Here is a 26,049-nt window from a genome sequence, read left to right on the forward strand (position 1 = left end):
ACTTTGTAAAAGCATAAAATGCTAACTAAAATTAACAAAAACATATCAATTCTGGCAAAATCTTTCCCATCTGTGTAAATAAAACTGGATAGTTATAAAGTTAATGGAGGCAACAGGCTGTCTTAATTAAAATAAATATGCAACAAACCCAGTTAAGAGAAAGGTAAATCAGATTCCTTAAATTTTGCTAAGTTTTATCATCAGCAGTGAATTTATTGCTTATTGTTGGTGAAGTACTTGTTTTTCCCATTAATTCCTGTTCTTTGACCTCGGCATGCATGTGTCTGTGCTTCCAAACATTCCCCTATGTCAGCACAGTCTTTGATGTCCTGGATTCTCAGAAGATTTTCCCCCATTTCTATGATTTATTTTCTTCTTCATTCTCTTCTTGAGTTCTAGAATTATTTTTCCTGCATTCCCTTCTCCCACAGATTATCTATGAGTCTGGGATTTCATTCCTCTAGGGAACAATATTTGGAAACTTTCTGTCCCTTGCTCTGTATACATAATTCTTTCTGCTATTTAAAAGGAGGCTTATTTAACAACCAAAGGTAGACAAGGCCCTTGCATTAGTCACAAATATGCATATTGTGAAAATGAACTGTGAAAATTTCAAACACTATATATTGAAACATAGTCTGGATTACTTTAAGTTGAAATTGATACCCCATGAGCCTTGAATAATGTTATAAAGATCATATAAGGAATAATCAATGAAACAATAATTCACTTATCATTTAGAAGCCGACATTTTTCAAAGAGCAGTTGAAGCAGTTTATAATAATTTTCAGGCAAAATAAACCCAGTAAAACCAAAATAAACAAATCTAGCTAATGTATCAATTGTGGTCAAACTCACGACCAGGATTTTTCTAGAAGCCTGGACAATAAGGAAACATGAAAGGGCAGGAACGTTGGAGAAAAATACAAAACAAAACTACCATATGATCCAACTATTCTACTGCCAGGTATTTATCCAAAGAATGTGAAGACACTAACTTAAAAGGATATATGCACCTTATGCTCATTGCAGCATTATTTACAATAGTCAAGATATGGAAACAAGCTAAGTGCTCACCAATAGATGGATCAATAAAGAAGATGTGGCCTATATATACATAGAGTACTATTCAGCCATTTGTGACAATGTGAAAGGGCTTTGAGAGTACTACGCTGTGGGAAATAAGTCATACAGAGAAAGACAAACTATTATTTTACTTATATGTGTAATCAATAAAACAAAACAAATGAACAAACAAAACAACACAAAAATAAACTCACAGATACAGAGAACTCATTGGTGGTTACCAGAGAGGGGAAGGTGGTGGTGATGGGCAAAATGGGTGAAGGGGATCCATTGTATGGTGATGGATGATAATAGACTTATGGTGGTGATCATTTTGTAATGTAAACAAATAACAAATTATAACATTGTATGCCTGAAACTTATATAATGCTATATGCCAATCTTAACTTAATAAAAACAAAAAATAGAAACAAAAAAAAAAAAACCCAAATTCTCAGTTGGTACTAGATTTTTAAGAGGAAGTTATCAGGTAGTGGAACCAGGTAATTTATATTCAAATGAGTACTGCTATATTCAAACGAAGATGTACCAAGAATAATATCTTTAATTTGTAAGGAGTTTCTGGAGCATTCTGTTAAGAAATATTTTAAGCATAACTAAGCATAAGTTTGGGTACAGAAAAAACAGTAGTGTGATTGATAAATAATGTTTACCATGAACTCAAGCATGGAGAGAGGCAACTTTTATATCTCTTACTTGCCATTTTTAACTCAGCCCATCAATTTGCTTCATCTATGAGAAAACCAAGGCTCAGACGTAAATTTTTCAAGATCACATATTAAATATTTGACTTAGCCAATCAAGAAAAGATTTTCAGGGATTACGAAAGTACTAGATCATTAATAGAGTATTAGAAAAAATTTTTCTTCTAAGAATTCAAACAATAACAAGCATATATTGTAGACTAGCTGAAGTGATGTGGTGAGCAAACAAGAGAAATTCCACAGAGAATCAAACTTTATTGAGAATGTTAAAAAGATCTGCGTATAAAAAGGTCATAAATTTCTTAACTATTTATCCTTTTATTTCATGCATCACTTTGAACACAGTAGGCGATCAATACATGTTTGTTGAATTCATTATTGAAAAGAAGGCAGGGCATGAGGTAGGCAATGATATATTAGTGTCTGATGAATGAGGAAAGAATAGAAATGAGGAGAGAAGATATTGCTTGTGGAAATCTTTCCTAATCTCTGCTTCTTTTTCTCCTCTCACAAAGCTTGGTATTTAACATTCAAGAATCTAGAGTCATTGAAAAAAATTAATTCATTTTTATTTTCCCTATATTCTAGTCTCTGAGACTAGAATGAGACTTTCACCTTTTCCAGTTCCTGATAGATATACAAACAGGTCTTTAAAAGATGTTGTATAAAGGAGGGAGAAATGACAGAATAAAGGGATTAGTCCATTATTATTAAAAAAGTTTGCTTGGGGGCACCTGGGTGGCTCAGTGGATTAAGCCGCTGCCTTCAGCTCAGGTCATGATCTCAGGGTTTCAGGATCGAGTCCCGCATCAGGCTCTCTGCTCAGCAGGGAGCCTGCTTCCCTCTCTCTCTGCCTGCCTCTCTGTCTACTGTGATCTCTGTCAAATAAATACATAAATAAAATCTTAAAAAAAAAAAAGTTTGCTTGGAGTTAGAGGATTACAGGACAGGATCAGTGGCAAAACAAATTGATGCAGCTGGTGCATTTCACTATGGTCACAGTGTACAAACAAAATAGAGTTTTGTTTGTAGTTCATGGTCTTTAGCATAAGCTTTCATGTTTTGAGTTCCTTTGGCAGTGAGAAGCCCCTAATTTGTTTTACCCTTCTCCTGAAGATAGAGGAATCAGGGAGAGGCAAATTGTTGGATTCTTTTTCTCATGTTTGCTGTTGTTTCTTCCCTTCTTTTTTGTTAAATAAAAGAGACAATGTTAGGCACTAATCTGGGGGTGGATCAGAGAGTGGTTTTCTCCTCTTCTAGCAGGAAGCAACAGGGAGTCTGCCCTGAGAGATAGACAGAGAGAGAGAGAGAGAGAGGATGATAGATAGATAGACAGATATCACTCTTTCCTCCCTCAACGTGGATCTCGGCATCTGTTGTGCACGCAACATCCCTCCAGGTTCCCAGAGTCAGCCTTCTCCACCCATCCATGTCCTTCTAACCACTGAGCCTGATGTCCTTGTGCTCAGGGTGAGGCTTTGCACAATGGTTTCTGTAAGGGCCTATTTAGCCAGAGGGGCTCCCTCTCGGTTGAACAGCCATTTTGTTGTTTATGCAGTAAAACTTAAACTGCCCCTTCCCCCACCGCCTCCCCACGGAGGGGACTTACTTAAAAGCAAGTCCGGGAAACCAGTCCCAGGTAACAGTGCCCAAATACAAAGGCGGGTCAGGCCAGGTGGAGACATCCAATCAGTGGGGGACATATACTGTCTCCCTAGCTACCAAGGAGTGTGGGCCCTGCCTTTTGGGCGCCAAATTTTTTTTTTTTTTTAAGATTTTACTTATTTATCAGATAGAGACCACAAGTAGGCAGAGAGGCAGATGGGGGTTGGGGGGAGAGCAGGCTCCCCACTGAGCAGAGAGCCTGATGCTGGGCTCGATCCCAGAATCCTGGGATCATGACCTGAGCCAAAGGCAGAGGCTTTAACCCAACTGAGCCACCCAGGCGCCCCTTGGGCGCCAATTCTGACCAAGGTGATAGGCTAGTTCAAATATCTACTATAGGGTAAATTGTAATTCAATTGGCCACCTGTCTGTGACCTAACATGACTATGCAACTTTCTCTGTGTGTTACAATCTCATTGGCCACCTATGTGTGGCCAGGCTCAACCACATGGCCTTTGCCCTTTAAAAGTTAGTCTGTAAGGCAGGGAGGGGGCCATCCTTTCTGTAGGAGGCGGCCCTGACCAGTCAGTTTGATTCTCGGTGCTGGCACAAAATAAAGCTTTGCTTGACCTTCACTTTGTATCAGTCTCACTCCTTTGCTCATGGACCTAACAGTTTCTTTTCTTTTTTTTTTATTTTTTCATACAAAATGGTTTCAAAGCACTTCTCCTGATCCAATAGTCCACACTAGGAGTTTTGACCAGCAATAATATCTCTTTTACTTGTTTTTTAATTGAAGTATAATCAGCATAAAGTATTATGTTAGTGGCGGGTTTGCTATATAATGATTCAACAGTTCTATACATTACTCCATGCTCCTCTAGAGAAGTGTACTCTCTTTCAAATAATATAAGTGATGTTGAGTTTTTAAGTTAGGTTAACATGAAAAAATACTACTTACAGACACATATATGATACGTACAGTGTAGGGGATATTTTTGAAAGGCAACGTTTCAAATATTTTCTTAACTTTTTATGTTATTTAATTGCAATTCTCAGAACTACTACAACCTGAAAATTCTTCATTACAATATTGACCTAAGAGTGAAATCAAGTTTTATTAGTTTTGAAGTATAGTAAGTCAGCATAAAACATAGTTCAAAATTAATAATTGCATCAATGAGTATGTTGCAGAGGTAAAGATACTAAAACAGGAGAATTACACCACTAAATGTTTTATTAATAGGGCAGGCAATTTCCTTAATTTAACCTGTAATGCACTCACAAAGCACTTAGCTCTCTTAATGAACGTATTTCCCATACTCTAGGGAATTTTGAAAACCTCTCAATCCAATTATTAAAGTGCTCACTGAGATTCAGTCAAACTGACTTCTTGTTCCTTATTCCAAAGGTAAATGACGAATTAGAGAAAACAAGGAATGTGAGATGTGGAATGCTTAATTAGCACCCAATTGAAAGTGCTTATATGTACATCAAAACAATGTACTAGCTGTTTCTTGGTTTTGTTTTCATAAATAATGCAAAATAGTCCAAGAATCAGGCAAATTTGTACAAAATACAATAAATGTGACTGAGAAAGACTGAGTAGTTGAATAGTCAATGAACAAATGAATAAATTATTTCAATGTTTCAGGTAAACTCTCTTCTTTTAATCAAAAAGTTATGCCCTAGTGGCTGTTAAGAATGGAAATTGTCTCCATATTTCACACAAATGTTCAAATTTCATATCAAAGAAACAAGACATTATTTTTGTTAGGAAACCATATATCATTAAAAAAATCATTTAGCTGTTGGAATATGAATATAAGTTGAAAAGTAAAAGGTGACCTTGCTGTGTTTCTTGATTAACTATTAATAGTTCAAAGAACTTAGAACTTTTTCAGTTATAGCCAGATACTTTGAACAAGTAACATATTTTAATTCAGCAGAAAACAATTTCTTTGAATTATGCCCCCAAATAATAAACATGTCACATTCTTCTCCATTGCATGATAAAAGAAAAAATGCTGGCAACAGTGTTGTACAAATCTGCGTTACTAATGTGACTCTTACATGACAAGGATTTTTATGTAAAGAGGAAACAGATTGCTTTGCTTCAGCAATCCACATGTACCCTCTATTATGTTTCCCGTGTTGCTGTTCTCTTAATTTCTTATGTAAAACCGTAGTTGGATGGGAAAACAATCAGGTAGCCCTGGGTATATATATGGTACAGCAACACCAAAATATCCTCCTCAATAATTTTCTTGATTCATTTCAACCTCTTTGGAGTTGCAATATTAATAGGAAGGTAATAATATTGTTACACCCCTACAGGTTTAGGTTCCTTGGATTGAATTAATTGTCCTTTTACTTCCCTGCTTGTGATTTCTTGAAGATCCCTGTGATCCTTAGACTAGCTTGTTTTCCACACAGACTTATGTTGTTGGAAGAAGTGTATCTTCCAAACATGCTCAAGGATGTCACTAGTAGAACATTCCCATAAACACTTTGCTTACTCATTTGCAACATTTCTGGTTTCTCATCTAAAATGCTCTATTCTATTTAGACAGTTGACAATTAAATTTGATAACCAGTAAATATAGTGACCAATAATTAAACTTAGTGTTAATTCTAAACCTACTTTTATTAGGCCAAAACACATGTAAGTGACATACTTTGAGTAAAAAATGTCCAGCAACAGTCATTTTATGTTTTGACATCATATTTCCTTCTTTACCATTAGAGGGACAAAATAACAATCAGAAACTTGGTCAGGAGTCAAACAGAGAAGACTTCAAGTTATAACCCAGGCACTTATGAGCTATGTGATTGTGGATCATTATTTAAACTGTTTCTCCTCAGTTTCTTCATTTGAAAATTGGGGATATTAATAGTCTACACTGCATTGAATCCTGATGAATATTAGAGGAAGTAATGTACACACTGTGTTGTTACAGAGTGAGTGCTCAAAAATGTTAGACTGATTATTAACATTGGGTTCAATTAATATTTTGATTATCCTTCCCACCTTTTTTTTCCTCTTGAATTTCTTGTTGAGCACTGGTTTACTCCTGCTGAGTTTCCTGGTTTACCTGACCTGCTCTTGCATTCCTGGCCCATAGCATTTTCACAAACTATCTCATTTGAGTCAACAGACATTATGAAGTTTATGGGGTAGGAATTATTATTCCCCTTTTCCAAATGAGGAAACCAATTATGTTGCCTTTTCAGAGACCATACAGCAGGAAAAGGCAAGGCCAAGATTAGAATTATTATTATTGTTTCTTTTGTTTAATAATGCTGGTTTTTATAGGGTCATTTTAAATGGACATTCCTGGGCAAAAAATATTCTAACATTGATGACATTGGATTGACATGTTCATTTTGAAGAGGTCTCCTTCTCATTCATTATAAACTTCTATTCTAGAAGTTTATGTAGCAATTATGTAGCAATTAATATATACCCATACTATATATTATATGTATAGACTATGTGCTTCTACTATATACATCACAACTCCATGAGACTGGCACTTATATCATCCCTCCCTTACAGACAAGAAAACTGAGCAGTAGTAAGCTGTGAAGTGAAGATTTGAAAGGGGGCCCTTTGACTCTGGGCATCAGCTCTTAACCGGAATGTGGTATTATCTCTTAGACAGTAAATTATACTGCAGACTTGGCTGCCTTTAAAATTTTCACTGCTTCTCAAGCAGTAAGTTTCAACATGTCACCTTATTTCTAACAAAACAAACACCCAGAACCCAAAACTTTGCCCCGATGAAATTTTATATCCTGACTAGAAATGATTTTCTAGATGTGTACTCTCAAAGGCAAGACTGCTACCTAATTTGCAAAGCCCAGTACAACATGAAAATACAGGATCCCTTGTTAAAAGGTTACTAAAAATTCTAGTTGGAATGCGACAGAAGAGCATTAAATCAAGTGTGTGGTCCTCTGCAGCATCAGGTCCTGTGGGGCTATCAGGTAAAGCAGGCTTATGACGTGAGCCCTGCTCACAGAACTCATAACCCTGACTCTGGCCTTGACCTTAAGTTACCTCCTGTATACCTGAATAAGGACTCATAATATGGATAGGACAGAGGCACTGGAGACCTTTTATTAAGTCTGTCCCATGGTCACTCTAGTTTCTCCACTAAAAGCATCTCAAGCCAATGAGACCTGTAGTGAAGTAAGACATGGGAGAAAAGTAAGGCTACCAGGCCACAAGTCTGATCACTTGTATTAGGAGAAAGGAGAAGTAGAGACCACTTTTCATCTTAGAAGTCCAGAGTTAGGATGTGGGGAGATGAAAGAGGAAGTTCTGGGGAACTCACACCACCCCACAAGGAGGGACTAGCACTTGGCTTTCATCAGAATGGTGCGGGAACTTATGAAATATATCCATGTGCCTTGGTCATTTGGAGATAAGCCATATTAATTTATGTTTAACTTAAAAAGCCTGGCACTAGTCATCCAGATTATTTGCTTTTTCCCCTTTTAAAATTATAGACAAAAATGATGTTTTCAGTCTTTTTTTTTCTCTCTTAAAAGTAGAAAAGAGTGCATTTCTGGAAAATGGTTTTCATTAAGTCTTGAACTTTGAGTCAATCTTCGGAGTCAATCTTCGGTTAAAGGTATGGTCTATCAATTTTGTAGGCAATCAAGAATCAGAGCAGGTGTTTTTTAATCAAAATATATAGGTTTAGACTCAGGTCCCTCTTCTTACAGATTCTGTGATCTTGGAAAAGTTAATTAACCTCTCTGAGCCTCTGTTTTTATGACACTTTTTTTAAAAAGATTTTATTTATTTGACAGATAGAGATCACAAGTAGGCAGAGAGGCAGGCAGAGAGGAGGAAGCAGGCTCCCTGCTAAGCAGAGAGCCACGCAGGGACGCAGGGCTCGATTCCAGCACTCTGCGATCACAACCTGAGCCGAAGGCAGAGTCTTAACTCACTGAACCATCCAGGCTCCCTTCTGAGCCTCTGTTTTTTAATCCATAAAATGGAAAATTAGAAAAAATAATAACAACTTCAGCAATTTTTTATAAGCATTCAGTATATAAAGGTGCTTAGTGTAATACCTAGAACATTGTAAGAGCCCAGCAAATGAGAGAGACATTGTTTGATATAAATACATATGTATTTCACATATAAATACATTTATATATATATATATATATATGTCATATATATCTGCATATATAAAATATATTTTTTCAAGTTTCTAAGTTTTAGGCTCTCGTATATTGGAGAAGGGGAAATGCTTGACTAGAAGAACTGGCTGTAATAATAGAGTTTCTCTTGGAGCTTCTGCCTGTCACTCGTAACTCAACATTCAACTTTACTGCTTTCAGATGAAATGACTACTGTCTGCCCAACAAGGGACTTTCTCAGCATAAACCTGATACTTCAAATCAAACTGACCTGAGTGTTTACTTGAGTATAAATCTAGTATAATCCTCAGAAAAAGGCAGGTGTGCTTCCTGTCTGAAATCATGGTGATGGGCTTTTAGGCACTCTGTCAAACATTGATTGGGATGTAATGAATTGCCATGTACTGAGGTTATCTTGTTTAGACACAGCCTCTCTCCCTAATCCCTCTCCATCTGATGTGTCTTTTTTATGTGTCTCTTGATTTTAGCCACAGAAAACAAAACAGGAAATACCTGAAGCTCTAGCGTCCCTTTTGCTAGAACTACAACAGAGCATATATCCAGATTTGCTTTCCAAATTTCAGTTTTAAAGCTCCCTCAAAATTGTTGATAACAGCTGCTTAGTTATATGCTCAGTATAGAATTCACTAAAAATTGTCAACTTGAAAAATAAAGCAAAAGCAGAAAAAAGCAGAAGCAATTGTATATCCAACATAAACTACACTAACTTTAAATATGCAAATCAACATGAAAATAACAAATGCTACTCCGTTGTTCTGACAGCGAATGAAACGATTTCAACAGTAGTCTTTACAAACTCTGTTTGTGAAATGTGTAATTTGTTTGTGTGTTGACCTCACAGGAAGTTCCCCTTGAACTATACTTGGAAGTTTCACTGAATAAATTATTCTTGGACTTTTGAATTATTAATCTTGTCTGCATGATATGCAAATTAGACGTCAGTATGTCAGTGGCACAGCACTGGGTTGGAAGCTGTATCAAGTTCCTGGCAAAGAATTTCTGTCAAGGGATCAGGGCCTTCCAACGGAATGGTAAGTTATAATGCCAACTCATGTCACCTAGGTATACAAAGTAATGCCGGGCTTCCCATTAGGGGTTTCTTTTAAAAGTGGCCTGTGAGCAGTTAAGGTTTTAAGTAATGGGCAAATGAACTGCTGAACTGTCATTCATAACATGCAGAACAACGAAAGAAACTAAAAGGGAGTCATAATTTTTCTTCTATATTTATTTTTTACTAAATGTATTATCTTTTTAAATTGCCAAATACTAAATTTATTTTACTTAAACAGGTTTATCACATTTCCTAAATGTGACAACATATTGGTGACATATTTCAACAAAAAGAGTAATCAGGTTTGCTTAAATATAACTACTTAGAGAAAAATTTTAAAGTTCCTAAATCATACAAAACAATCAATATATATAATATTTCATATTTAGAAAAAAATACATGAGAGAGAATCTCAAGGCATTTTAAAAATTAAGTTTAGTATTTATCTTTGTAAGAATTACAATTATGTTTGTAAAAATTACAATTGTTCAAGAGTAGAATTCACTAAGGAAAATTGGGAAATTACAAAAACTATTGCTAGTATACCTTCCAGAACTTTTTATAATTGGTGAATATTTTTTTTAAATTCATAAACATATAGTTTGATAACTTACTATCACTTTTTAATACCTTGACTTATGATGTAAATTTTGATATATGTAAAAAATGAAGTTATCAAAATCAAATGATTGTACCTTTTCAGTATGAACATATATTTCTTCATTCAAATAGTTTATTAATGAAAATAGCAATTAGCTAAAAAAATACTCATATTGTCATGTAAATTTGCCTTAAAGAATCAGTCAAGGGTTATAATACACAAATGATCTTTGTTTAATTGTGATAATTAAGAAAAAATAATTTAAAAGCTAATGAGCTACCAAATATATTCTTAAACTTAAGCTTCAAAACTACATTTTTAAAAGGCTGACTAGACCTAAAGTGAAAGAAACATTCTAAATTAAAAATGCATACTACTGATCTGTTTATGTGAGTAAATTGAATATTGTTTGTAATTTAATAATTCTAACAGGTTTAGATATATGTTTGCATATATAATTAAAGGTTTCACTTTACTGATAACTAAAAAAACTAAAATTAAGAAATTAAAATTAAATTAAAAAATTACAAAATAATTCATCCAACATAACCATAACCTATTTATCATCATCTCTGTTTCCTAAAAATTAAAAATACAACCACTAAAAAGTAGAAGAGAGAGTATTAACTTTTCATTAGTAATTTCCCTTCAATTGAAGAATTTCCTTAAAGGATCAGCTTACTTCGTCAATTTGTAGAATTGCAATGGCCACACTAAAAACACCCTCATATACAAACATCGTCTAATTTGGACTCCAATATCCAGAAAATTATGGGACGTTGAAATTGGCCAACAAATATAAGACAGCCTGACATTTATAACCACAGTTTATAACCATGTTAATATATTAAGGATTTAAGAAAATTATTTTAAGAATAAAATAAACATATCAAAAAGCAGATTGCAAAGTATCATAAAGAGCATAATCTCATTTTTGTAAAAAATGAATTCAAATAAATGTTAAATTATAAGATTGTATCCAAGTATTAGTAGTTGGTTTACAGATAATTTTCATTTCTTCTTTTTGCCTACCTGTATCTTCTTAGTGAATGTAACAGAATAGCATGCATTTTTAAAAGTTATTTAAAAAAAAAAAAAAGGATAAAGCAATCTGGGCAGCAGGACAAAGGTGACTAGTCATTCTCCTCCCTTATTCCAGTTCTGGTATTCTCTACCTCTATTGCCTCCCTGAATCTCCATTCCCAGTGTGTAGCTCGAAGGAGAAGATTTCTGCATGGCTTCCTCATGGCCCCTGACTTGCCCAAGTGGGAGTTACTGGGAACTTGGCAGATGGAGTTACGCATGTCTTCATGGCTCTTTTCCTGCTGTGGCAGTCAAAACTTCCAACTTCACAGAAGCTACTGACATAAGTCAGAACGTTTAAGAACTGCATCACCAGAAAAATAAGAGTGAGGACTAGAAAAAGAGGAAATTCAAAATGAAACAAGTGAGTCTTAAGGAAACTTTCCATTGTCTTAATGTTCCATTGACTATGTGCACTTGCATTTTGAGCAATCCCCAAATACTGAAGTTGTCCAGATCTGAGCTCTGGGCAATTTAAGGCCTGGGCAAATAGTTTACGAAGAGAGGAAGGAAGACTGTAAGGAGTTTGCCATTATCATAGAAGGCAAGGAAGAGAGTGCTTCCAGAAGTCTTGGAATTGAAAACAGCGAGGAAGAAAGTTAAAAATAATTATGAAGTATTACCACTAATCTATAAAACAAAACCTATTTAACAAAACCATTAACCTTTTTTGCTATATTTTTAGAAATCTCAATAATATCAAATACATGGTGATTTGGGGAAACAAATAGAAAATTCAGTAAACTGAAAGGAAAAAGGACACATTAAAAATTATCTGTTGTCCCATCCCTAGTGATAAAACTCTTAATACCGGGGCGCCTGGGTGGTTCAGTGGATTAACCCTCTGCCTTCAAAAAACGGATCCTGAAAATATATATGAAGTTTTCTCTTTGACAAATGTATGTCTAAACAAAGCTACCTAACTACTACAATTGCATATTTTGAATATTAGTCATGTTATGAGCAATGTCAGATTTATAGTGAAATAGAGCAATGGTCTTATCTGACCTTAGAGGAAATATTTATAAAAAGTATTTTCCAAACAGTCAAATGTTTATCTTCATCTCCACGCAGGAAGCATTTATAGACCATCTCCTATCTGGCAGTCACTATGACAGATGTAGAAGATAAACATGAGTAAGATAAAGTTGCCAGAAATTCAAAGTAACGTAGTTTATGATGAGAACACAAAATGGGGGAACTGAACTTGGACTGGTGGGTCAGAGAATCTGTCTTGGGAAAACCACACTCAAATTGAAGCCTGAAAGGACTGCAGATATAAGGGCAGTGTATGTGATAGGGCAAGGATCAAAGGGGGAAAAGGTCAGTGAGAAGGGATTCAGTGAACTGAGCACTGGGAAAGTACCCTGTGCATTCAAAGAATAGGAAGAAGGAGAGCAAGGAGGAGAGTCATGCTAGGTGAGGCTGAAGTGGCCTACGGGAACCAAACCATGCATGACTTAAGTCCTCATTAAGGATTAGGACTTCATTACCTAGACAGTGGAAGGTCATTGAAATGTTTTGGCTGAGGAGAGTTAATATGATCCGAATTTTGGTTGTAGTTTTCAAGATTGTCGGGCTCTCAGGTTGAAGATAGATTGAAAGGGAGCCAGAGAAGGTATGAGGAGACCCTAAAAGATCTAATACAGTCTAAGATAGAGATATATCATGGTGGCCTGAACTAGAATGGTGATGCAAGTGATAGACTTGAGAAATAGCCAAACACTACTACAGGCAACAAGACTTGATAGCTTACTTGTTACTGGAGATAAGCTACAGCAGACTTCAAGGATGTTGCTTAGATATACAGTGAGCTTTCAGCATATTGTGGCGACTCTTGTTATCATTACTAAGACTTTAAGCCTCATATTTTAAATTTTAAAAAATCATGTTTTAAAACTAGAATTATATCCAAATTTAGTAAAATAACCATAATTCTTTGACAATATGGAAACAAAATAAAATCAATTAAAATAGCAAGACTGGAGTTATAAGAATCCCTGTGTCCTTTCCCAGATTCTGTTTCGATTAAATCTGACTCAGCAGGTGGTTGAACAGCTGCGGTCGAACATCTGGGGACAGAAATAGGAGTGAGATGCTCCACTTATCTCATTATACCATTTCTTGACCTCTTTACTATTTGTTAAATCCTCTCTCTGTGTTTCTACCTCCAGGCCTTTGCATATGTTTTCCTCTATGTCTGGGACATTTTTGACCATTATGTGATATGCATTTGTTTGTTTCCTGGCTCTAGACAAGAGAGTATAAATTGTTTGAGATTAGGAACTTTGTTTGATTCAATGCTCTTAGCCCCAGTGCCTAGTATATAGTTCAAAGGTATTCTGATTAATATTTGTTAAAATAACTATATTAGTGATATATCTGTATATGAATATGTATCTATATGCACTCCTTCCTAATATAATCAAACTTTCATAGTTCAAGTTGTAAGTGTTCTTTTTTAATATTATTGTGTTCTGTGCATTTTTATCTCTAGTTGTAGTCTAGTGTTCTAACCTTCTCTTTTCTCTTTCCTCTTTAGGCGTGGAACACAACTTGCCCAAATTGGCTGGTGGCAGAGGCTGTCCTGGAAAAGTATTACCTTTCCATTTTTTATGGGATCGAGTTTGTTGTGGGAGTCCTTGGGAATTGCATTGTTGTTTTTGGCTACCTCTTCTGTCTGAAGAACTGGAAATGCAGTAACATTTATCTCTTCAACCTCTCTATCTCGGACTTGGCTTTTTTGTGCACGCTTCCTATGCTGATTAGAAGTTATTCCAGTGGAAAGTGGATATATGGGGACCTGTTGTGTATAAGCAACCGATATGTGCTTCATGCCAATCTCTACACCAGCATTCTTTTTCTCACTTTTATCAGCATTGATCGATACCTGCTCATGAAGTATCCTTTCCGGGAACACTTTCTACAAAAGAAGGAGTTCGCTGTTTTAATCTCTTTGGCTATTTGGGTTTTAGTAACCTTAGAGCTACTGCCCATACTTCCCCTTATAAATCCTAATATAGCTGCCAATGGCACCTACTGTACTGATTATGCAAGTTCTGGGGACCCCCAAAACAGCCTCATCTATAGCCTGTTCCTAACCTTCTTGGGATTCCTCATTCCTCTTTTGGTGATGTGTTTCTTTTATTTCAAGATTGCTCTTTTCCTAAAGAAGAGGAGCAGGCAGCTTGCCACTGCTTTGCCCCTTGAAAAGCCTCTCACCTTAGTCATCATGGCAGTTGTGATCTTCTCCGTGCTTTTTACTCCCTACCATATCCTGCGGAACGTGAGGATTGCTTCACGCCTGGAGAAGTGGAAGGAGTACCGGTGCACTCGGGTCGCCATCAACTCCTTCTACATTGTGACTCGGCCCTTGGCCTTTCTGAACAGTACCATCAACCCTGTCTTCTATTTCCTTATGGGAGATCACTTCAGAGAGATGTTGATGAGTAAACTGCGGAACCAGTTCAAATCCCTTACATCCATTAGAAGGTGAGGTCCTGGACTGATGTTTCCATGCAGCGAAAAATGAGATGCTTGTGTAACAGATTATTTTATATGTGTAGCAGCAAGCCAATTCCAGTTTGATTTGACTCACGGATATAAATTGGAGAGGGACAGACCCAACACTGTTTTAAAGACACACTGCATCTGGAATATGTGAAAAGAAGAAAATTGGAAGTATTTATTGGTTTCTTCACCCAAGAACTCAAAGGAGCTGGACTGGCATTGTCTAATGTTTGAGCACGGAAGTCCAAAATCTTAGGTGTTACAAGACTTTCTCAATCAGTGTAAAAGGAATAACAGATAAAGCTTCAAATAGTCTGTATTTAATCACTGGTCAGATTGTAAAAAAAAAATGTGTTGGCAACATTCTTTAGGTTATTCTTATTTGTTTGGTCTTACAACTTAATGTGAAAACTGAGTAACAGATTAGGCATACACTCTTAAAGACTGTTTTTAGGAATTGTGCTCTTGAACAAAATTTAAAGTAAACCATAGCAACAAGCAAGAAAGCAAGGTGTTGAGTTCAATGATGCCTATATGACACTTATTTATATTGACATGAATAGGGGTCAAGTTGTAACTATAAGTCCTATTTAATTGTATTAAATGGAACCTAAGGAGACAGTTCAACAAAGAGAGAGACAGGTTTGAGCTTATCTCTCAGGGAATTTAGGTGTAGATGATTGCTAGAAGAGAGACCACCATGGAGAGTTAGAAAAATTTGAGTTATAGAACACAAAGTGCCTATCAGAAAACCCAAGGTAAGACAAAGCAAACAAACAAACAAACAAAAACAAAGGTGAATGCTTTTGGACAACTTTGTCTCCAAAGATAGTGACTTTTATCTGGTGTGAGCCTTGTTTTCATAGAACATTACATAAGGCCATTGAAGGAAGTATTCTAAACAAAATGCACTTTATGAAATTGTAGAATATATGGAATATTTATGTGCTTATCAATATAGATTAACCAGATACTACTCCGTGCCAAAAATAAAATTTGTAGGAAAAAAATACATGGATGCTTAGCTTTTTAAAGTCAAATAAATGCCACGTAATAGTTCACTTATAAGCAACAAAATGTGTCAAAAGCCATATAACTATGCTCTTTTATAGTCATTAGCTATAATATGAAGGATACAGTAAGCATTATGAGTACAAAGAAAATTCTATTGTCCTTCCTGTTCTGAGATACTTTGGTGCTGTTATATTCTGACATTACAAAAACCCAAAATACCCCCAGTTAGTGCTTCCATATTTGAAGCTACTGAGATATTAGAAAAACATATTACTCGGGGTGCCTGGGTGGCTCAGTGGGTTAAAGCCTTTGGCTCTGGTCATGATCCCAGGGTCCTGGGGTCGAGACCCCATCCGGCTCTCTGCTCAGCAGGGAGCCTTGCTTCCTCCTCTCTCTTTCTCTCTGCCTGCCTCTCTGCCTACTTGTGATCTCTGTCAAATAAATAAATAAAATCTGTAAAAAACAAAACATATTACTCACAAAGGGTTTCTTTTCTTAATTATTAGGTTTCAAGATATTTTTCAATGCCTTGTCTTTATTGTCAATATTTTTAAAATTTCAATGTGCTTTCCTAACTGTGAAAAAGAATCTCCTGAATTTCCTCATCAGAAAATGCCACAAAAAGACCTTAGGAAAGAAGTATTTGCTTTTTTCTGCAAAATTAGAAACATATAATTTAATCATAATTTGCATTTTATGCATGAATTTTAATTTCTAAAGATGGAGTACAATTTGCCCAACCCCTATCCAAAGGAGTAGTGGGCTCTTTTTTTTAAGTAATACAGTGGAAATTTTCTGAAACCATAAACTGTCTGATGTATCTTGTAACCAAACTGTTAAGTAATTTCATAGCATGTTTCTAATCCTTTTCTTGCTCAAATATATCATCCTGTAACTTAATCCTCAATAGACTAAAGAGACTTACACTAAAATTACAAGACCTATTCCATTTACTTTTTGTACTAGGTGATTGTGAAGATCATAAACAATAAATAATGGAAATCCCTCTTGGATTTGTAGTTTTCAAAGGAAATGATGTTGGGCTTTTGTATCTTGTCTTTTTAATTGGTTCCTCTTTGTTTTTAGAATCTGGCCCAGCATTTTGCAATCTGGGCCCACCTATATTATCATATGTTTATCTCCCACTGCCATTGTCACAAACTAAACCCTTCCACCAAAGGAGTTCTTTGCAGACCTTCCCTCACTGTGTACGGCTGGGTGCTCACTCCTGTCCCATCATGCCCCATATAAAAATTCTAAGCATCTTTTAAGGTCCATGTCATTTGTCACTCCTTCTTAAAGCCTTCCTTGGATCTTCTCCTCCACTAACTGGAATAAATCTATCTGCTTCTGGGATTTCAGACTGCCTTTTTTTTTAATTTTTTATTTTTTATAAACATATAAACATATATTTTTATCCCCAAGGGTACAGATCTGTGAATCACCAGGTTTACACACTTCACAGCACTCACCAAAGCACATACCCTCCCCAATGTCCATAACCCCAACCCCTTCTCCCAAACCCCCTCCCCGCAGCAACCCTCAGTTTGTTTTGTGAGATTAAGAGTCACTTATGGTTTGTCTCCCTCCCAATCCCAAGTACCATTTTAATGAAATACATGATTTGGGGCCTTATTATACAGTTGTTTAGGTTCAAGTCAACTCTAAGGTCTGTAAATAGAAGAACCACATCTAATTTTTTTTTTTCTATAGAATTTTTTTTTTAATTTTTTATTTTTTATAAACATATATTTTTATCCCCAGGGGTAGAGGTCTGTGAATCACCAGGTTTAACCACATCTAATTTTTCATTGCCCTTCTAGCACCCAGCAAGGTACATTTTAAATAGTTGTTGATTATGAATGAATGTCCTACAAACTAAATTTGAATTCAATGCTCCTTTTTGGTGTGCATTACTTTCTGTCATCACTGCTTTTGTAAGGATTGCTATTTTATACAAAGAATGTTCCTTATATTTTCTTCTATACCTTTGAATGTACTTTTAACTGATGCTGAAAGTCTGTGTCTGCTAGTTCCAGACTTGGGTCATATCAAACTTGATCTCCATTGATTGCCCATTATCATACGTATCTAATAAATTTGGTTTGTATTCTGAACACTTTGAATAATACAGAGTCTCTGAATTCTCTTATGTTCCATTAAAGACTACCAATATTTTGTTTCATGGCTGAACCCAAATTCCAGACTCTGCAGTTCCACTATATTAGCCTTAACTGAGCTGCTTGAATCTATTCAGCATATCCATAATTCAGAGGTTACCTAGAGACTTGAGTCAAGCTGGTATGCAAGATGTGCAGTTCCCTTTCCCTAACTCTCTCTTCTCCAGGATCCTTCCCCTTCAGTTTCCGGGGGCTCAGTTCACCCTGAACTTGTCCTTTGCTTTCTCATGTCAGATAGGCTGAGGGTTTCTTTCTGAATTTTAACAACACTGCATACCCTGATAAGATTAGTTAGAAATGTAACTAGGAATGTAACTAAGTGCCTTTTACTTCTGCCAAGTATTGATTCCCTTCCTGTGCCTTCTTTTGTTCACTCTCTAGTGCCTTTATGTAGTTGGTTATTTCTGCTTCCTGGAGTTTAAGCTATTCTTGTAAGAAGTGTGGTTTGATAGGAGTTACTAGGCCATTATCAGAGCAGAATCTTTTCCCCTTTAGAAGTTAATGAGCTTAACGAGATAATACAATTCTATATCCCAAATGATTTAAATTCCCTATCCTGGCTTCTAAATTAGCCTCTGCAGTTATTCATGCTTTCTCTCTTTTTCCTTGGACCAGTTTTGGTTTAAATCTAAACTCTGCAGTCATTTCCAACAAAAAAGCAGTTAAAAAAAAAAAACAAAAACACCAAAAATGATAATTTTCCTGAAAGCAAATAGCATTCACTGCCCATCGCCCTGCCTTTTGCTGATCTCCATTCCTCCCTCCATCTAGGTCCCCACTCCGTCCTTTGTGAAAGGTAATTTTGCCCCACTTGGAAACTGTGGTACTATAAATATTGGAGTACTCCAGCAGTCTTAACAATGAACTCTTTCAGGGCGCCTGGGTGGCTCAGTCAGTTAAGCAGCTGCCTTCAGCTTGGGTCATGATCCCAGAGTTGTGGGATGGAGCCCCACATCAGGCTTCCTTCCAAGCAGGAAGCCTGCTTCTCCCTCTCCCTCTGCCTGCCACTCTGCCTACTTGTGCCCTCTCTATCTCTCTGTCAAATAAATAAATAAAATCTAAAACAAACAAAACAAAACAACAACAACAAAAAACACAATGAACTCTTTCAAAACGAATAGGTGATGCATGTTAAGGAGGGCACTTGTAGTGATGAGCACTGGGTATTATATGTCAGCGATGATTCATTAAGTTCTACTCCTGAAATTAATATTACACTGTAAATTAACTGACTAGAATTTAAATAAAAACTTGAAAAATTAAAAAAAAAAGTAAGACTGTCCATAAAAGAAATTCTTATCTCAAATCCAAAACGAATTGAAAATTTTCATTTTACAGACATACTTCTCATTTTCCTATGATAAATATTTAAAACATTTTCTTGTCTGTTGTTATAGGAAAGGAAGCATGTAGGGAAATTTTTGTCCTCCTGGAGAATTTTTTCCACCAAGCAATTCTCTGTGATACCACCTGAGTATCCTGTAATTTAACTTAATTCTGATATTATTAGAGAAGATAGATATATCTATATATCTGTATATACATAAATATATATCTATCTACCATCATGTGAAAGAGATTCTTCTTTATGTACCTATAAAAATGTAGAAGAAACCTTACTAAGAGACCTTAGTAGATACTTAGTAGACCTTAGTAGATAGGAGATTTATATGTTTAAATTAGTGGGGAAACCCTACTTTGGTCTCAAGTTCAAGTGCTTTGCAATCCAGACTTACCAGTAACAAATCAGGTGCTTTGATCTCTGTTTGCTATGGATTCCTATTGGGATACCCTATTATTCAAAACTCTAAATGGGATTTATCAGAACCAAGTCACCAGATCCCATCCTAAACCATCAGTACAAATAATAGTAATAACAAACACTTAGGTAGCACTTAAAATGTGGGAGGCATGGTTACTCTAGCACTTTATATATGTTACTCCTTCAACTGTTGCCAAACCTGATGAAGGTTACAGATGAAGAAACCAAGGCACAGAGAGTTTAATGGTCTCATAGCCAGTTAGTGGTAGGACTGTACTACAAAGACCGTGCTCTTAACCTCCACATACTTGCCTACAATTGCATGGAGGTTCTTATACTTCAGGACCATTTTTAGATTCCATCTATGGATGTTTATTTTATAATTTATCACATCATTTGATTCCAGTGTCATCTTATAAAACAACTCTAAGGAAGACCACAGCGGGATGATGTGAGAGTAAGTTTTAAAATAGGCTCTTAAGTCAGTCACATTTTATTTACACATGCAGGATGTTGGACGCATTTATAATCTTGAATTTAACCATATGATTTGGAATCTATGGATAATGTTTCCACAAGATAGAATAAGCTTGAGAATATTAACATGTCAGAATAAAAATTTCTGTTAAATGATAATATATAAGGTTTATAGGTAACTGGCTACTTTTGTAATGCAGTGATATATCTTATAACCCAGAGTCTTGTGATTCCCAGTTAGAATCAATAAGTCATGTTTATATTTTCTCTAAATTTTAATAATATGGATATTTTATTAGAAAATTTATTCTTTGATAACTTCCTACTGAAAGTAACAATGTATTCAAATGTAAAATTTTCTCTATTTCATTATAATATGTAATTAGATTTACTTTGTAATTAGATTTTACATTGTTTTTGATATGAAAACAATGATATGGAGAAGGGAGATTTTTAATTTTTTCCTACTAAAAATGTACTTTTCTTCACTTAAAATTTAACTTTTAAGAATACAAAGAGTTTGAAATTAATTTAATGAAAGCTAACTTCAGCACTTTCCATTCAAAGTGTATTAAATTAAAATATACAAAAGTACCTGTTTTAAAAGTCTCCATTCGAGTTACTTGTAGCAAACTTTAAGATTATTATCAAGGGGAAAGGATGAGGATATTCATTCTTCAAGTTAATAGCAGTTGCTGAAGCAGGGCTGTCTCAACTTGCATGTATTACATTGTACCCACTTCCTGTGGTTTCAACGATCAAAAACTATGTAACTTAGTAAATATTTTGGTGTGTTGGAAAATTGACATGTTCTACAAGATTTCTAATGTGTACATTAGAAACTATTACCTCAGTTTTAGCTTCAGTTTGTCTACAGCCAGGATAAAGACTTGCTTGGTAAATCATGGGGCAGGGCAGAATGCACTGTGTGTATATGAAGGGTTCAACAGGGGAAGAACTTATCCTCAGTAGAAACAGGCGAATTCAGCCAATTCTTTTTCCAGGACAAGGCCTTTGACATGAGAAACGGGTGATTCTGAGTGCAACACAGTGTGGGTCACTTAGATTTTTTTTTTCCCCTAAATCCCAATAGTCATGTCTGAGTTCTATGGAGAAGAGTGGATAAAAGTTAATTGAAGAATAGTTTCATTAAAATCTTTGTAAAACATTGGAGCACAAGCAGCATAGCTTTGTGAGCAGCACCCCTCCCCCTACCCCAAACACCCACACCACACACATTATCCCAAACCTCTGTATAGTAGAAGGTAAAAACAGAGAAGTAAGATTCTCCCAAATGTAAATGTGGAACATCAAGGTATTTTGAAACTTGAATAATAATACAACATCCATTGGCAGTGATGGTGGCTTCCTTTAGAACTTTTGATGCCAGATCTAAGTGGAAGTACCTACAAGGAGCAAAGCTGTTAGTAAGATCTGTGTTCAGCAATCCCAGCAGAATGGCATGAGAAAGAATCTTCCAGAAAAGGAGAAGGAAGCATGAGGATATTTATGAACCTAAATAAAACATATCCCAATGGCCTTGCATAAATACATACCTGGGCAGGATTTCAGACATGCTGAGTAGGTGGAGCATAACCAAGACCAAGCATTGGTATTCTGTAATTCTATTCAGGCTTCTATATTGATGGACTTGGGGGAAGTCTTGACAAACACATAGAAATTTATTGTATAGAGAAATAAATATATACATGTGTAATACATTAACCAGAAAGTAAAGCTCATTATATCAATCATTCAACCATTTTTTTTCATGTCAAGTTTTCTCATTAAACTTTCGTCTGTACTGGAGATTGATGAGACAAACTGAGATGTGCTATGGGTTCTAAATACATTCAAAACAGGGGTATCTGAGTGGCTCAGTCTGTTGGGCAACCAGTTCTTGATTTCAACTCAGGTCATGGTCTCAGGGTCATGGGATCAAGCCCCATGTTGGGTTCTGTGCTCTTTCTTCCCTGCTCCCATTCTCTGTGTCTCTAAAATAAATAAATAAATAAATAAATAAATCTCTAAAAATAGATTTAAAATAAAAATAAAAACATATTATGTAAACAGGTAGAATTATGTGCCAGCTTGCCACTTCTATAACAAATAGACTTATTCAACAAATTCCATAAATATTCAACAAATATTCATGAAATTCTTGCCAGTATTTGTCAGAAATGTTGTAATTGGTCAAACTATGAACAACAAATATTCCCTTCCTTCAATTAGCTCATGATCTTTTTTAAAAAATATTTTATTTATTTATTTGATAGAGAGAGATCACAAGTAGGCAGAGAGGCAGGCAGAGAGAGAGGGGGGAAGCAAGCTCCCTGCTGAGCAGAGAGCCCCATGTGGGGCTCAATCCCAGGACCCTGAGATGATGACCTGAGCCCAAGGCAGAGGCTCAACCCACTGAGCCACCCAGGCACCCCTAGCTCATGATCTTAATAGGAAAAACAATTGTATACACAGACCTGCCTAACGTGGTCAGGGCAAAAAGAGAGGTATCCCCAAATTGCAAAAAGTACATGGAAGACAGATCGGAGTATGTAGAATATGGGTAAAAAAAGGAGGATCAGAATTTTACTTTTTGTTTCATTCAATAATTGTGATATGCTTAAAAGAGAAATGATCATTCATTTTACAAGATCACTGAATAATCACCGAATAGGTGATTGTGGATATATCTTGTTTATAGAATTTGAAATGGTTTTATTGTGTCATTTAAGATTTTAAGATTAACCAGGATCATAGAAGGATTATTATATATGATGTCTTAAAATAGTCTTAGGGGAAGTATAAATTACAGGATTTTTAAAAAAATATTTTATTTATTTATTTATTTTTAATTTTTTATTTTTTTTATAAACATAGATTTTTATCCCCAGGGGTACAGGTCTGTGAATCACCAGGTTTACACACTTCACAGCACTCACCAAAGCACATACCCTCCCCAATGTCCATAATCCCACCCCCTTCTCCCAAACCCCCTCCCCCCAGCAACCCTCAGTTTGTTTTGTGAGATTAAGAGTCACTTATGGTTTGTCTCCCTCCGGAGATCACAAGTAGGCAGAGAGGCAGGCAGAGAGAGGGGGATGCAGGCTACCTGCTGAGCAGAGAGCCTGATGCTGAGCTCGATCCCAGGACCCTGAGATCATGACCTCAGTCAAAGGCAGAGGCTTAACTCACTGAGCAACCTGTGTGCCCTGGATTTTTTGTTGCTGTTGTTTGTTTGTTAATAATTCCTTTTACTTATATGGAATTTGAGTTGGTGAATATGGAAACACTTTGCTGGCTACAAAGCCCTGAATGAAGTTTTTTTTCATTTGATTTTATCTTTCAGTCACGTACTTGTTGTTCTTTTGAGAATCATGAGTGATACAACACATACATTTGCAGAGAAAACTGACATCTGATATTTTTGGTAGCTAGGAAATATTTCTGTTGTGGTACAGATAAATATACAATTAAATATTTACATCATCTCTAAATAACAAAATTTCAAAGAGATAATTAATTAAAATAATGTAAATAAAAGTGTTTCTTTCTTTTTTTTTTTTTAAAAGATTTTATTTATTTATTTGACAGAGAGAGATTACATGTAGGCAGAGAGGCAGGCAGAGAGAGAGAGGAGGAAGCAGGCTCCCCGCTGAGCAGAGAGCCCGATGCGGGACTCGATCCCAGGACCCTGAGATCATGACCTGAGCTGAAGGCAGCGGCTTAACCCACTGAGCCACCCAGGCGCCCCAAAAAGTGTTTCTTGAACTAAAAAAAAGAAAGTCATTTATATTAGCATGTATTACTTAGTTTCTCAGAAAGAATAAACATGCTCGGTTTATTGTCTCATCTTCCACAATTCAGAATTACTTCATTTTTAAGAAATTCTCCTTCCTTAAGATGCTATTCAAACTATTTGTATATCTAAGAATGTCTAGCAAATTTTTACTCACAATTCCATGATCTATAAATAATGATGAATTAACGTTGATTCTTTGTCTTCAATTATCCTGAGGTTTTTAACTTTTTATTTTGGAGCATAAGGTAAACTCGTAATAAATAAACAATAGTAAAATAAACTCCTAATGTCCCTATCATGTAGCTTCAATATATACCAATGAATGAAAGATCTTGTTTTATCTGTACCTTCATCATTTATTGAAGTAAATGCCCAGCATCACATCATTTAATCCATAAATGTTTGATACTTAACTTATCTCTAAAAGATAAGAATTTATTTACTTCTTTAAAAGATTTTATTTGTTTATTTGAGAGAGAGAGCAAGCACAAGCTGAGGGAGCAGGAGAGGAGAAGCAAGACTCCCGAAGCCCCAACCCACTCCCCCGCCCCGCCGAGCAGGGAGCCGGATGTGGGCTCAATCCCAGGACCCCTGAGATCATGGCCTGAGCTGAAAGCAGATGCTTTACCAAATGAGCCACCCAGGCACCCCAAGAATTTATTTTTAAAACTATTATGTGATAGAATGAGTTATTGTTTTCATGTCTTCACTTCTCTTCCATTACAGAATTATACATTCATCTTTCCATGTGACTTTGCTGTTCCTCCCCTGTGGACAGTTTATGTCCCTTCCTGTGGATATTGAACTTAGTTATGAAAACAGTGTATAATACTAGTGACATGAGATGACACCAGCAGAGACTACATACGGCTGTGTGATTAAGTTTGGCCTGTGTGCTCCTGCTATCTGCCACTAAAAATACATGTAATCTAAGGAGACTAAGAAACTCATCCAAAACAGGCTGAAGTGGAACCACTAATACAATGTAAAAACTGAGGGGAAAGAGAAACACGTATTTTTTGAGATTTGAGATTCAGATTAATTTTTGCATCTGAAATTTCTTTATATTTCTCCAATGTTGTCGTATATTAAATATCTAAGTTTAAAATATTTAATTCTATAAAAAATGTGATATATATTATAAAATGTATAATAAATATATAATAAATATATATTGTTCATGTATATATGTGTGTATATATATATTATGGGCAATGTAGTAAATGTGTATAAACCAAATTCTTTTCTCAATTTTTCAAATTAGAAGTACACATTATACTTGGTTAATGTCTCAAAAGTCTCTAAGAATCTTTTCCATTTCTTTTATTTTATTGTCATTTACTTGTTGAATAAATTAAGTTGTTTTCCCTGTAGATTTTGCTGTGATCTGAATTTTTGTGATTATATCCCTGTGATTGCCACTTAACATTTTCCTGTGATTAGTGGATTTTGAATCCTTAGGCTTACTCAGTTTCATGCTCACTTTTGCTTGGTTGCTTTTGTAAGATGGCTTCATAGATGCTGTTGTGTTCTTTCATCAAGAAATACATAATGTCAGGGGCACCTGGGTGGCTCAGTGTGTTAAAGCCTCTGCCTTCGGCTCAGTTCATGATCTCAGGGTCCTAGGATCAAGCCCCGCATTGGGCTCTCTGCTCAGCAGGAAGCCTGCTTCCTCCTCTCTCTCTGTCTGCCTCTCTGCTACTTGTGATTTCTGTCAAATAAATAAATAAATAAAATCTTTAAAAAAAAAGAAATACATAATGTCTAGTTCCCTCCATTTTGTAATGTTAGAAACCATTAACAATGAATGAATGGATTCATGAATCTTTAAAGAATTAAATATGGTAATATTTTTAATATTCTTTCTTTACTTATTAACTGTAATACTCCTATAAAGAGGCAATTCACATATCTGCTCTTCCCCAGGGGTAACCAAATAAATATAGAAGAAAAAGGATAAATGTTTGTCATTTCCCTTCATTTAGCAGTTTTTAAA

General features: G+C 35.7%; 1 protein-coding gene and 1 long non-coding RNA gene across 4 annotated transcripts in view; both read left to right on the plus strand.

The window, feature by feature from the left end:
* Positions 1 to 9,500: 9,500 nt before the first annotated feature.
* SUCNR1 (succinate receptor 1) lies at positions 9,501 to 16,841 on the plus strand (the record flags this gene model as incomplete). The annotated part of the gene is given in 3 exon segments (XM_082742522.1): positions 9,501 to 9,525; positions 9,528 to 9,607; positions 13,854 to 16,841. Coding segments are annotated over 3 exon segments (1,059 nt in total). The 3' UTR covers positions 14,808 to 16,841.
* Positions 16,842 to 19,841: 3,000 nt separating this feature from the next.
* LOC309870970 overlaps positions 19,842 to 26,049 on the plus strand; it is a 248,047-nt gene continuing 241,839 nt past the window's right edge. For all 3 annotated transcript variants that reach the window (XR_014314905.1, XR_014314906.1, XR_014314907.1), the window contains exon 1: positions 19,842 to 20,234. This is a non-coding gene — a long non-coding RNA (uncharacterized lncRNA). The remainder of the gene's footprint in view (positions 20,235 to 26,049) is intronic.

The sequence above is a fragment of the Mustela nivalis genome (assembly GCF_964662115.1).
Source record: "Mustela nivalis genome assembly, chromosome: 1".
Taxonomy (NCBI): Eukaryota; Metazoa; Chordata; class Mammalia; order Carnivora; family Mustelidae; genus Mustela; species Mustela nivalis.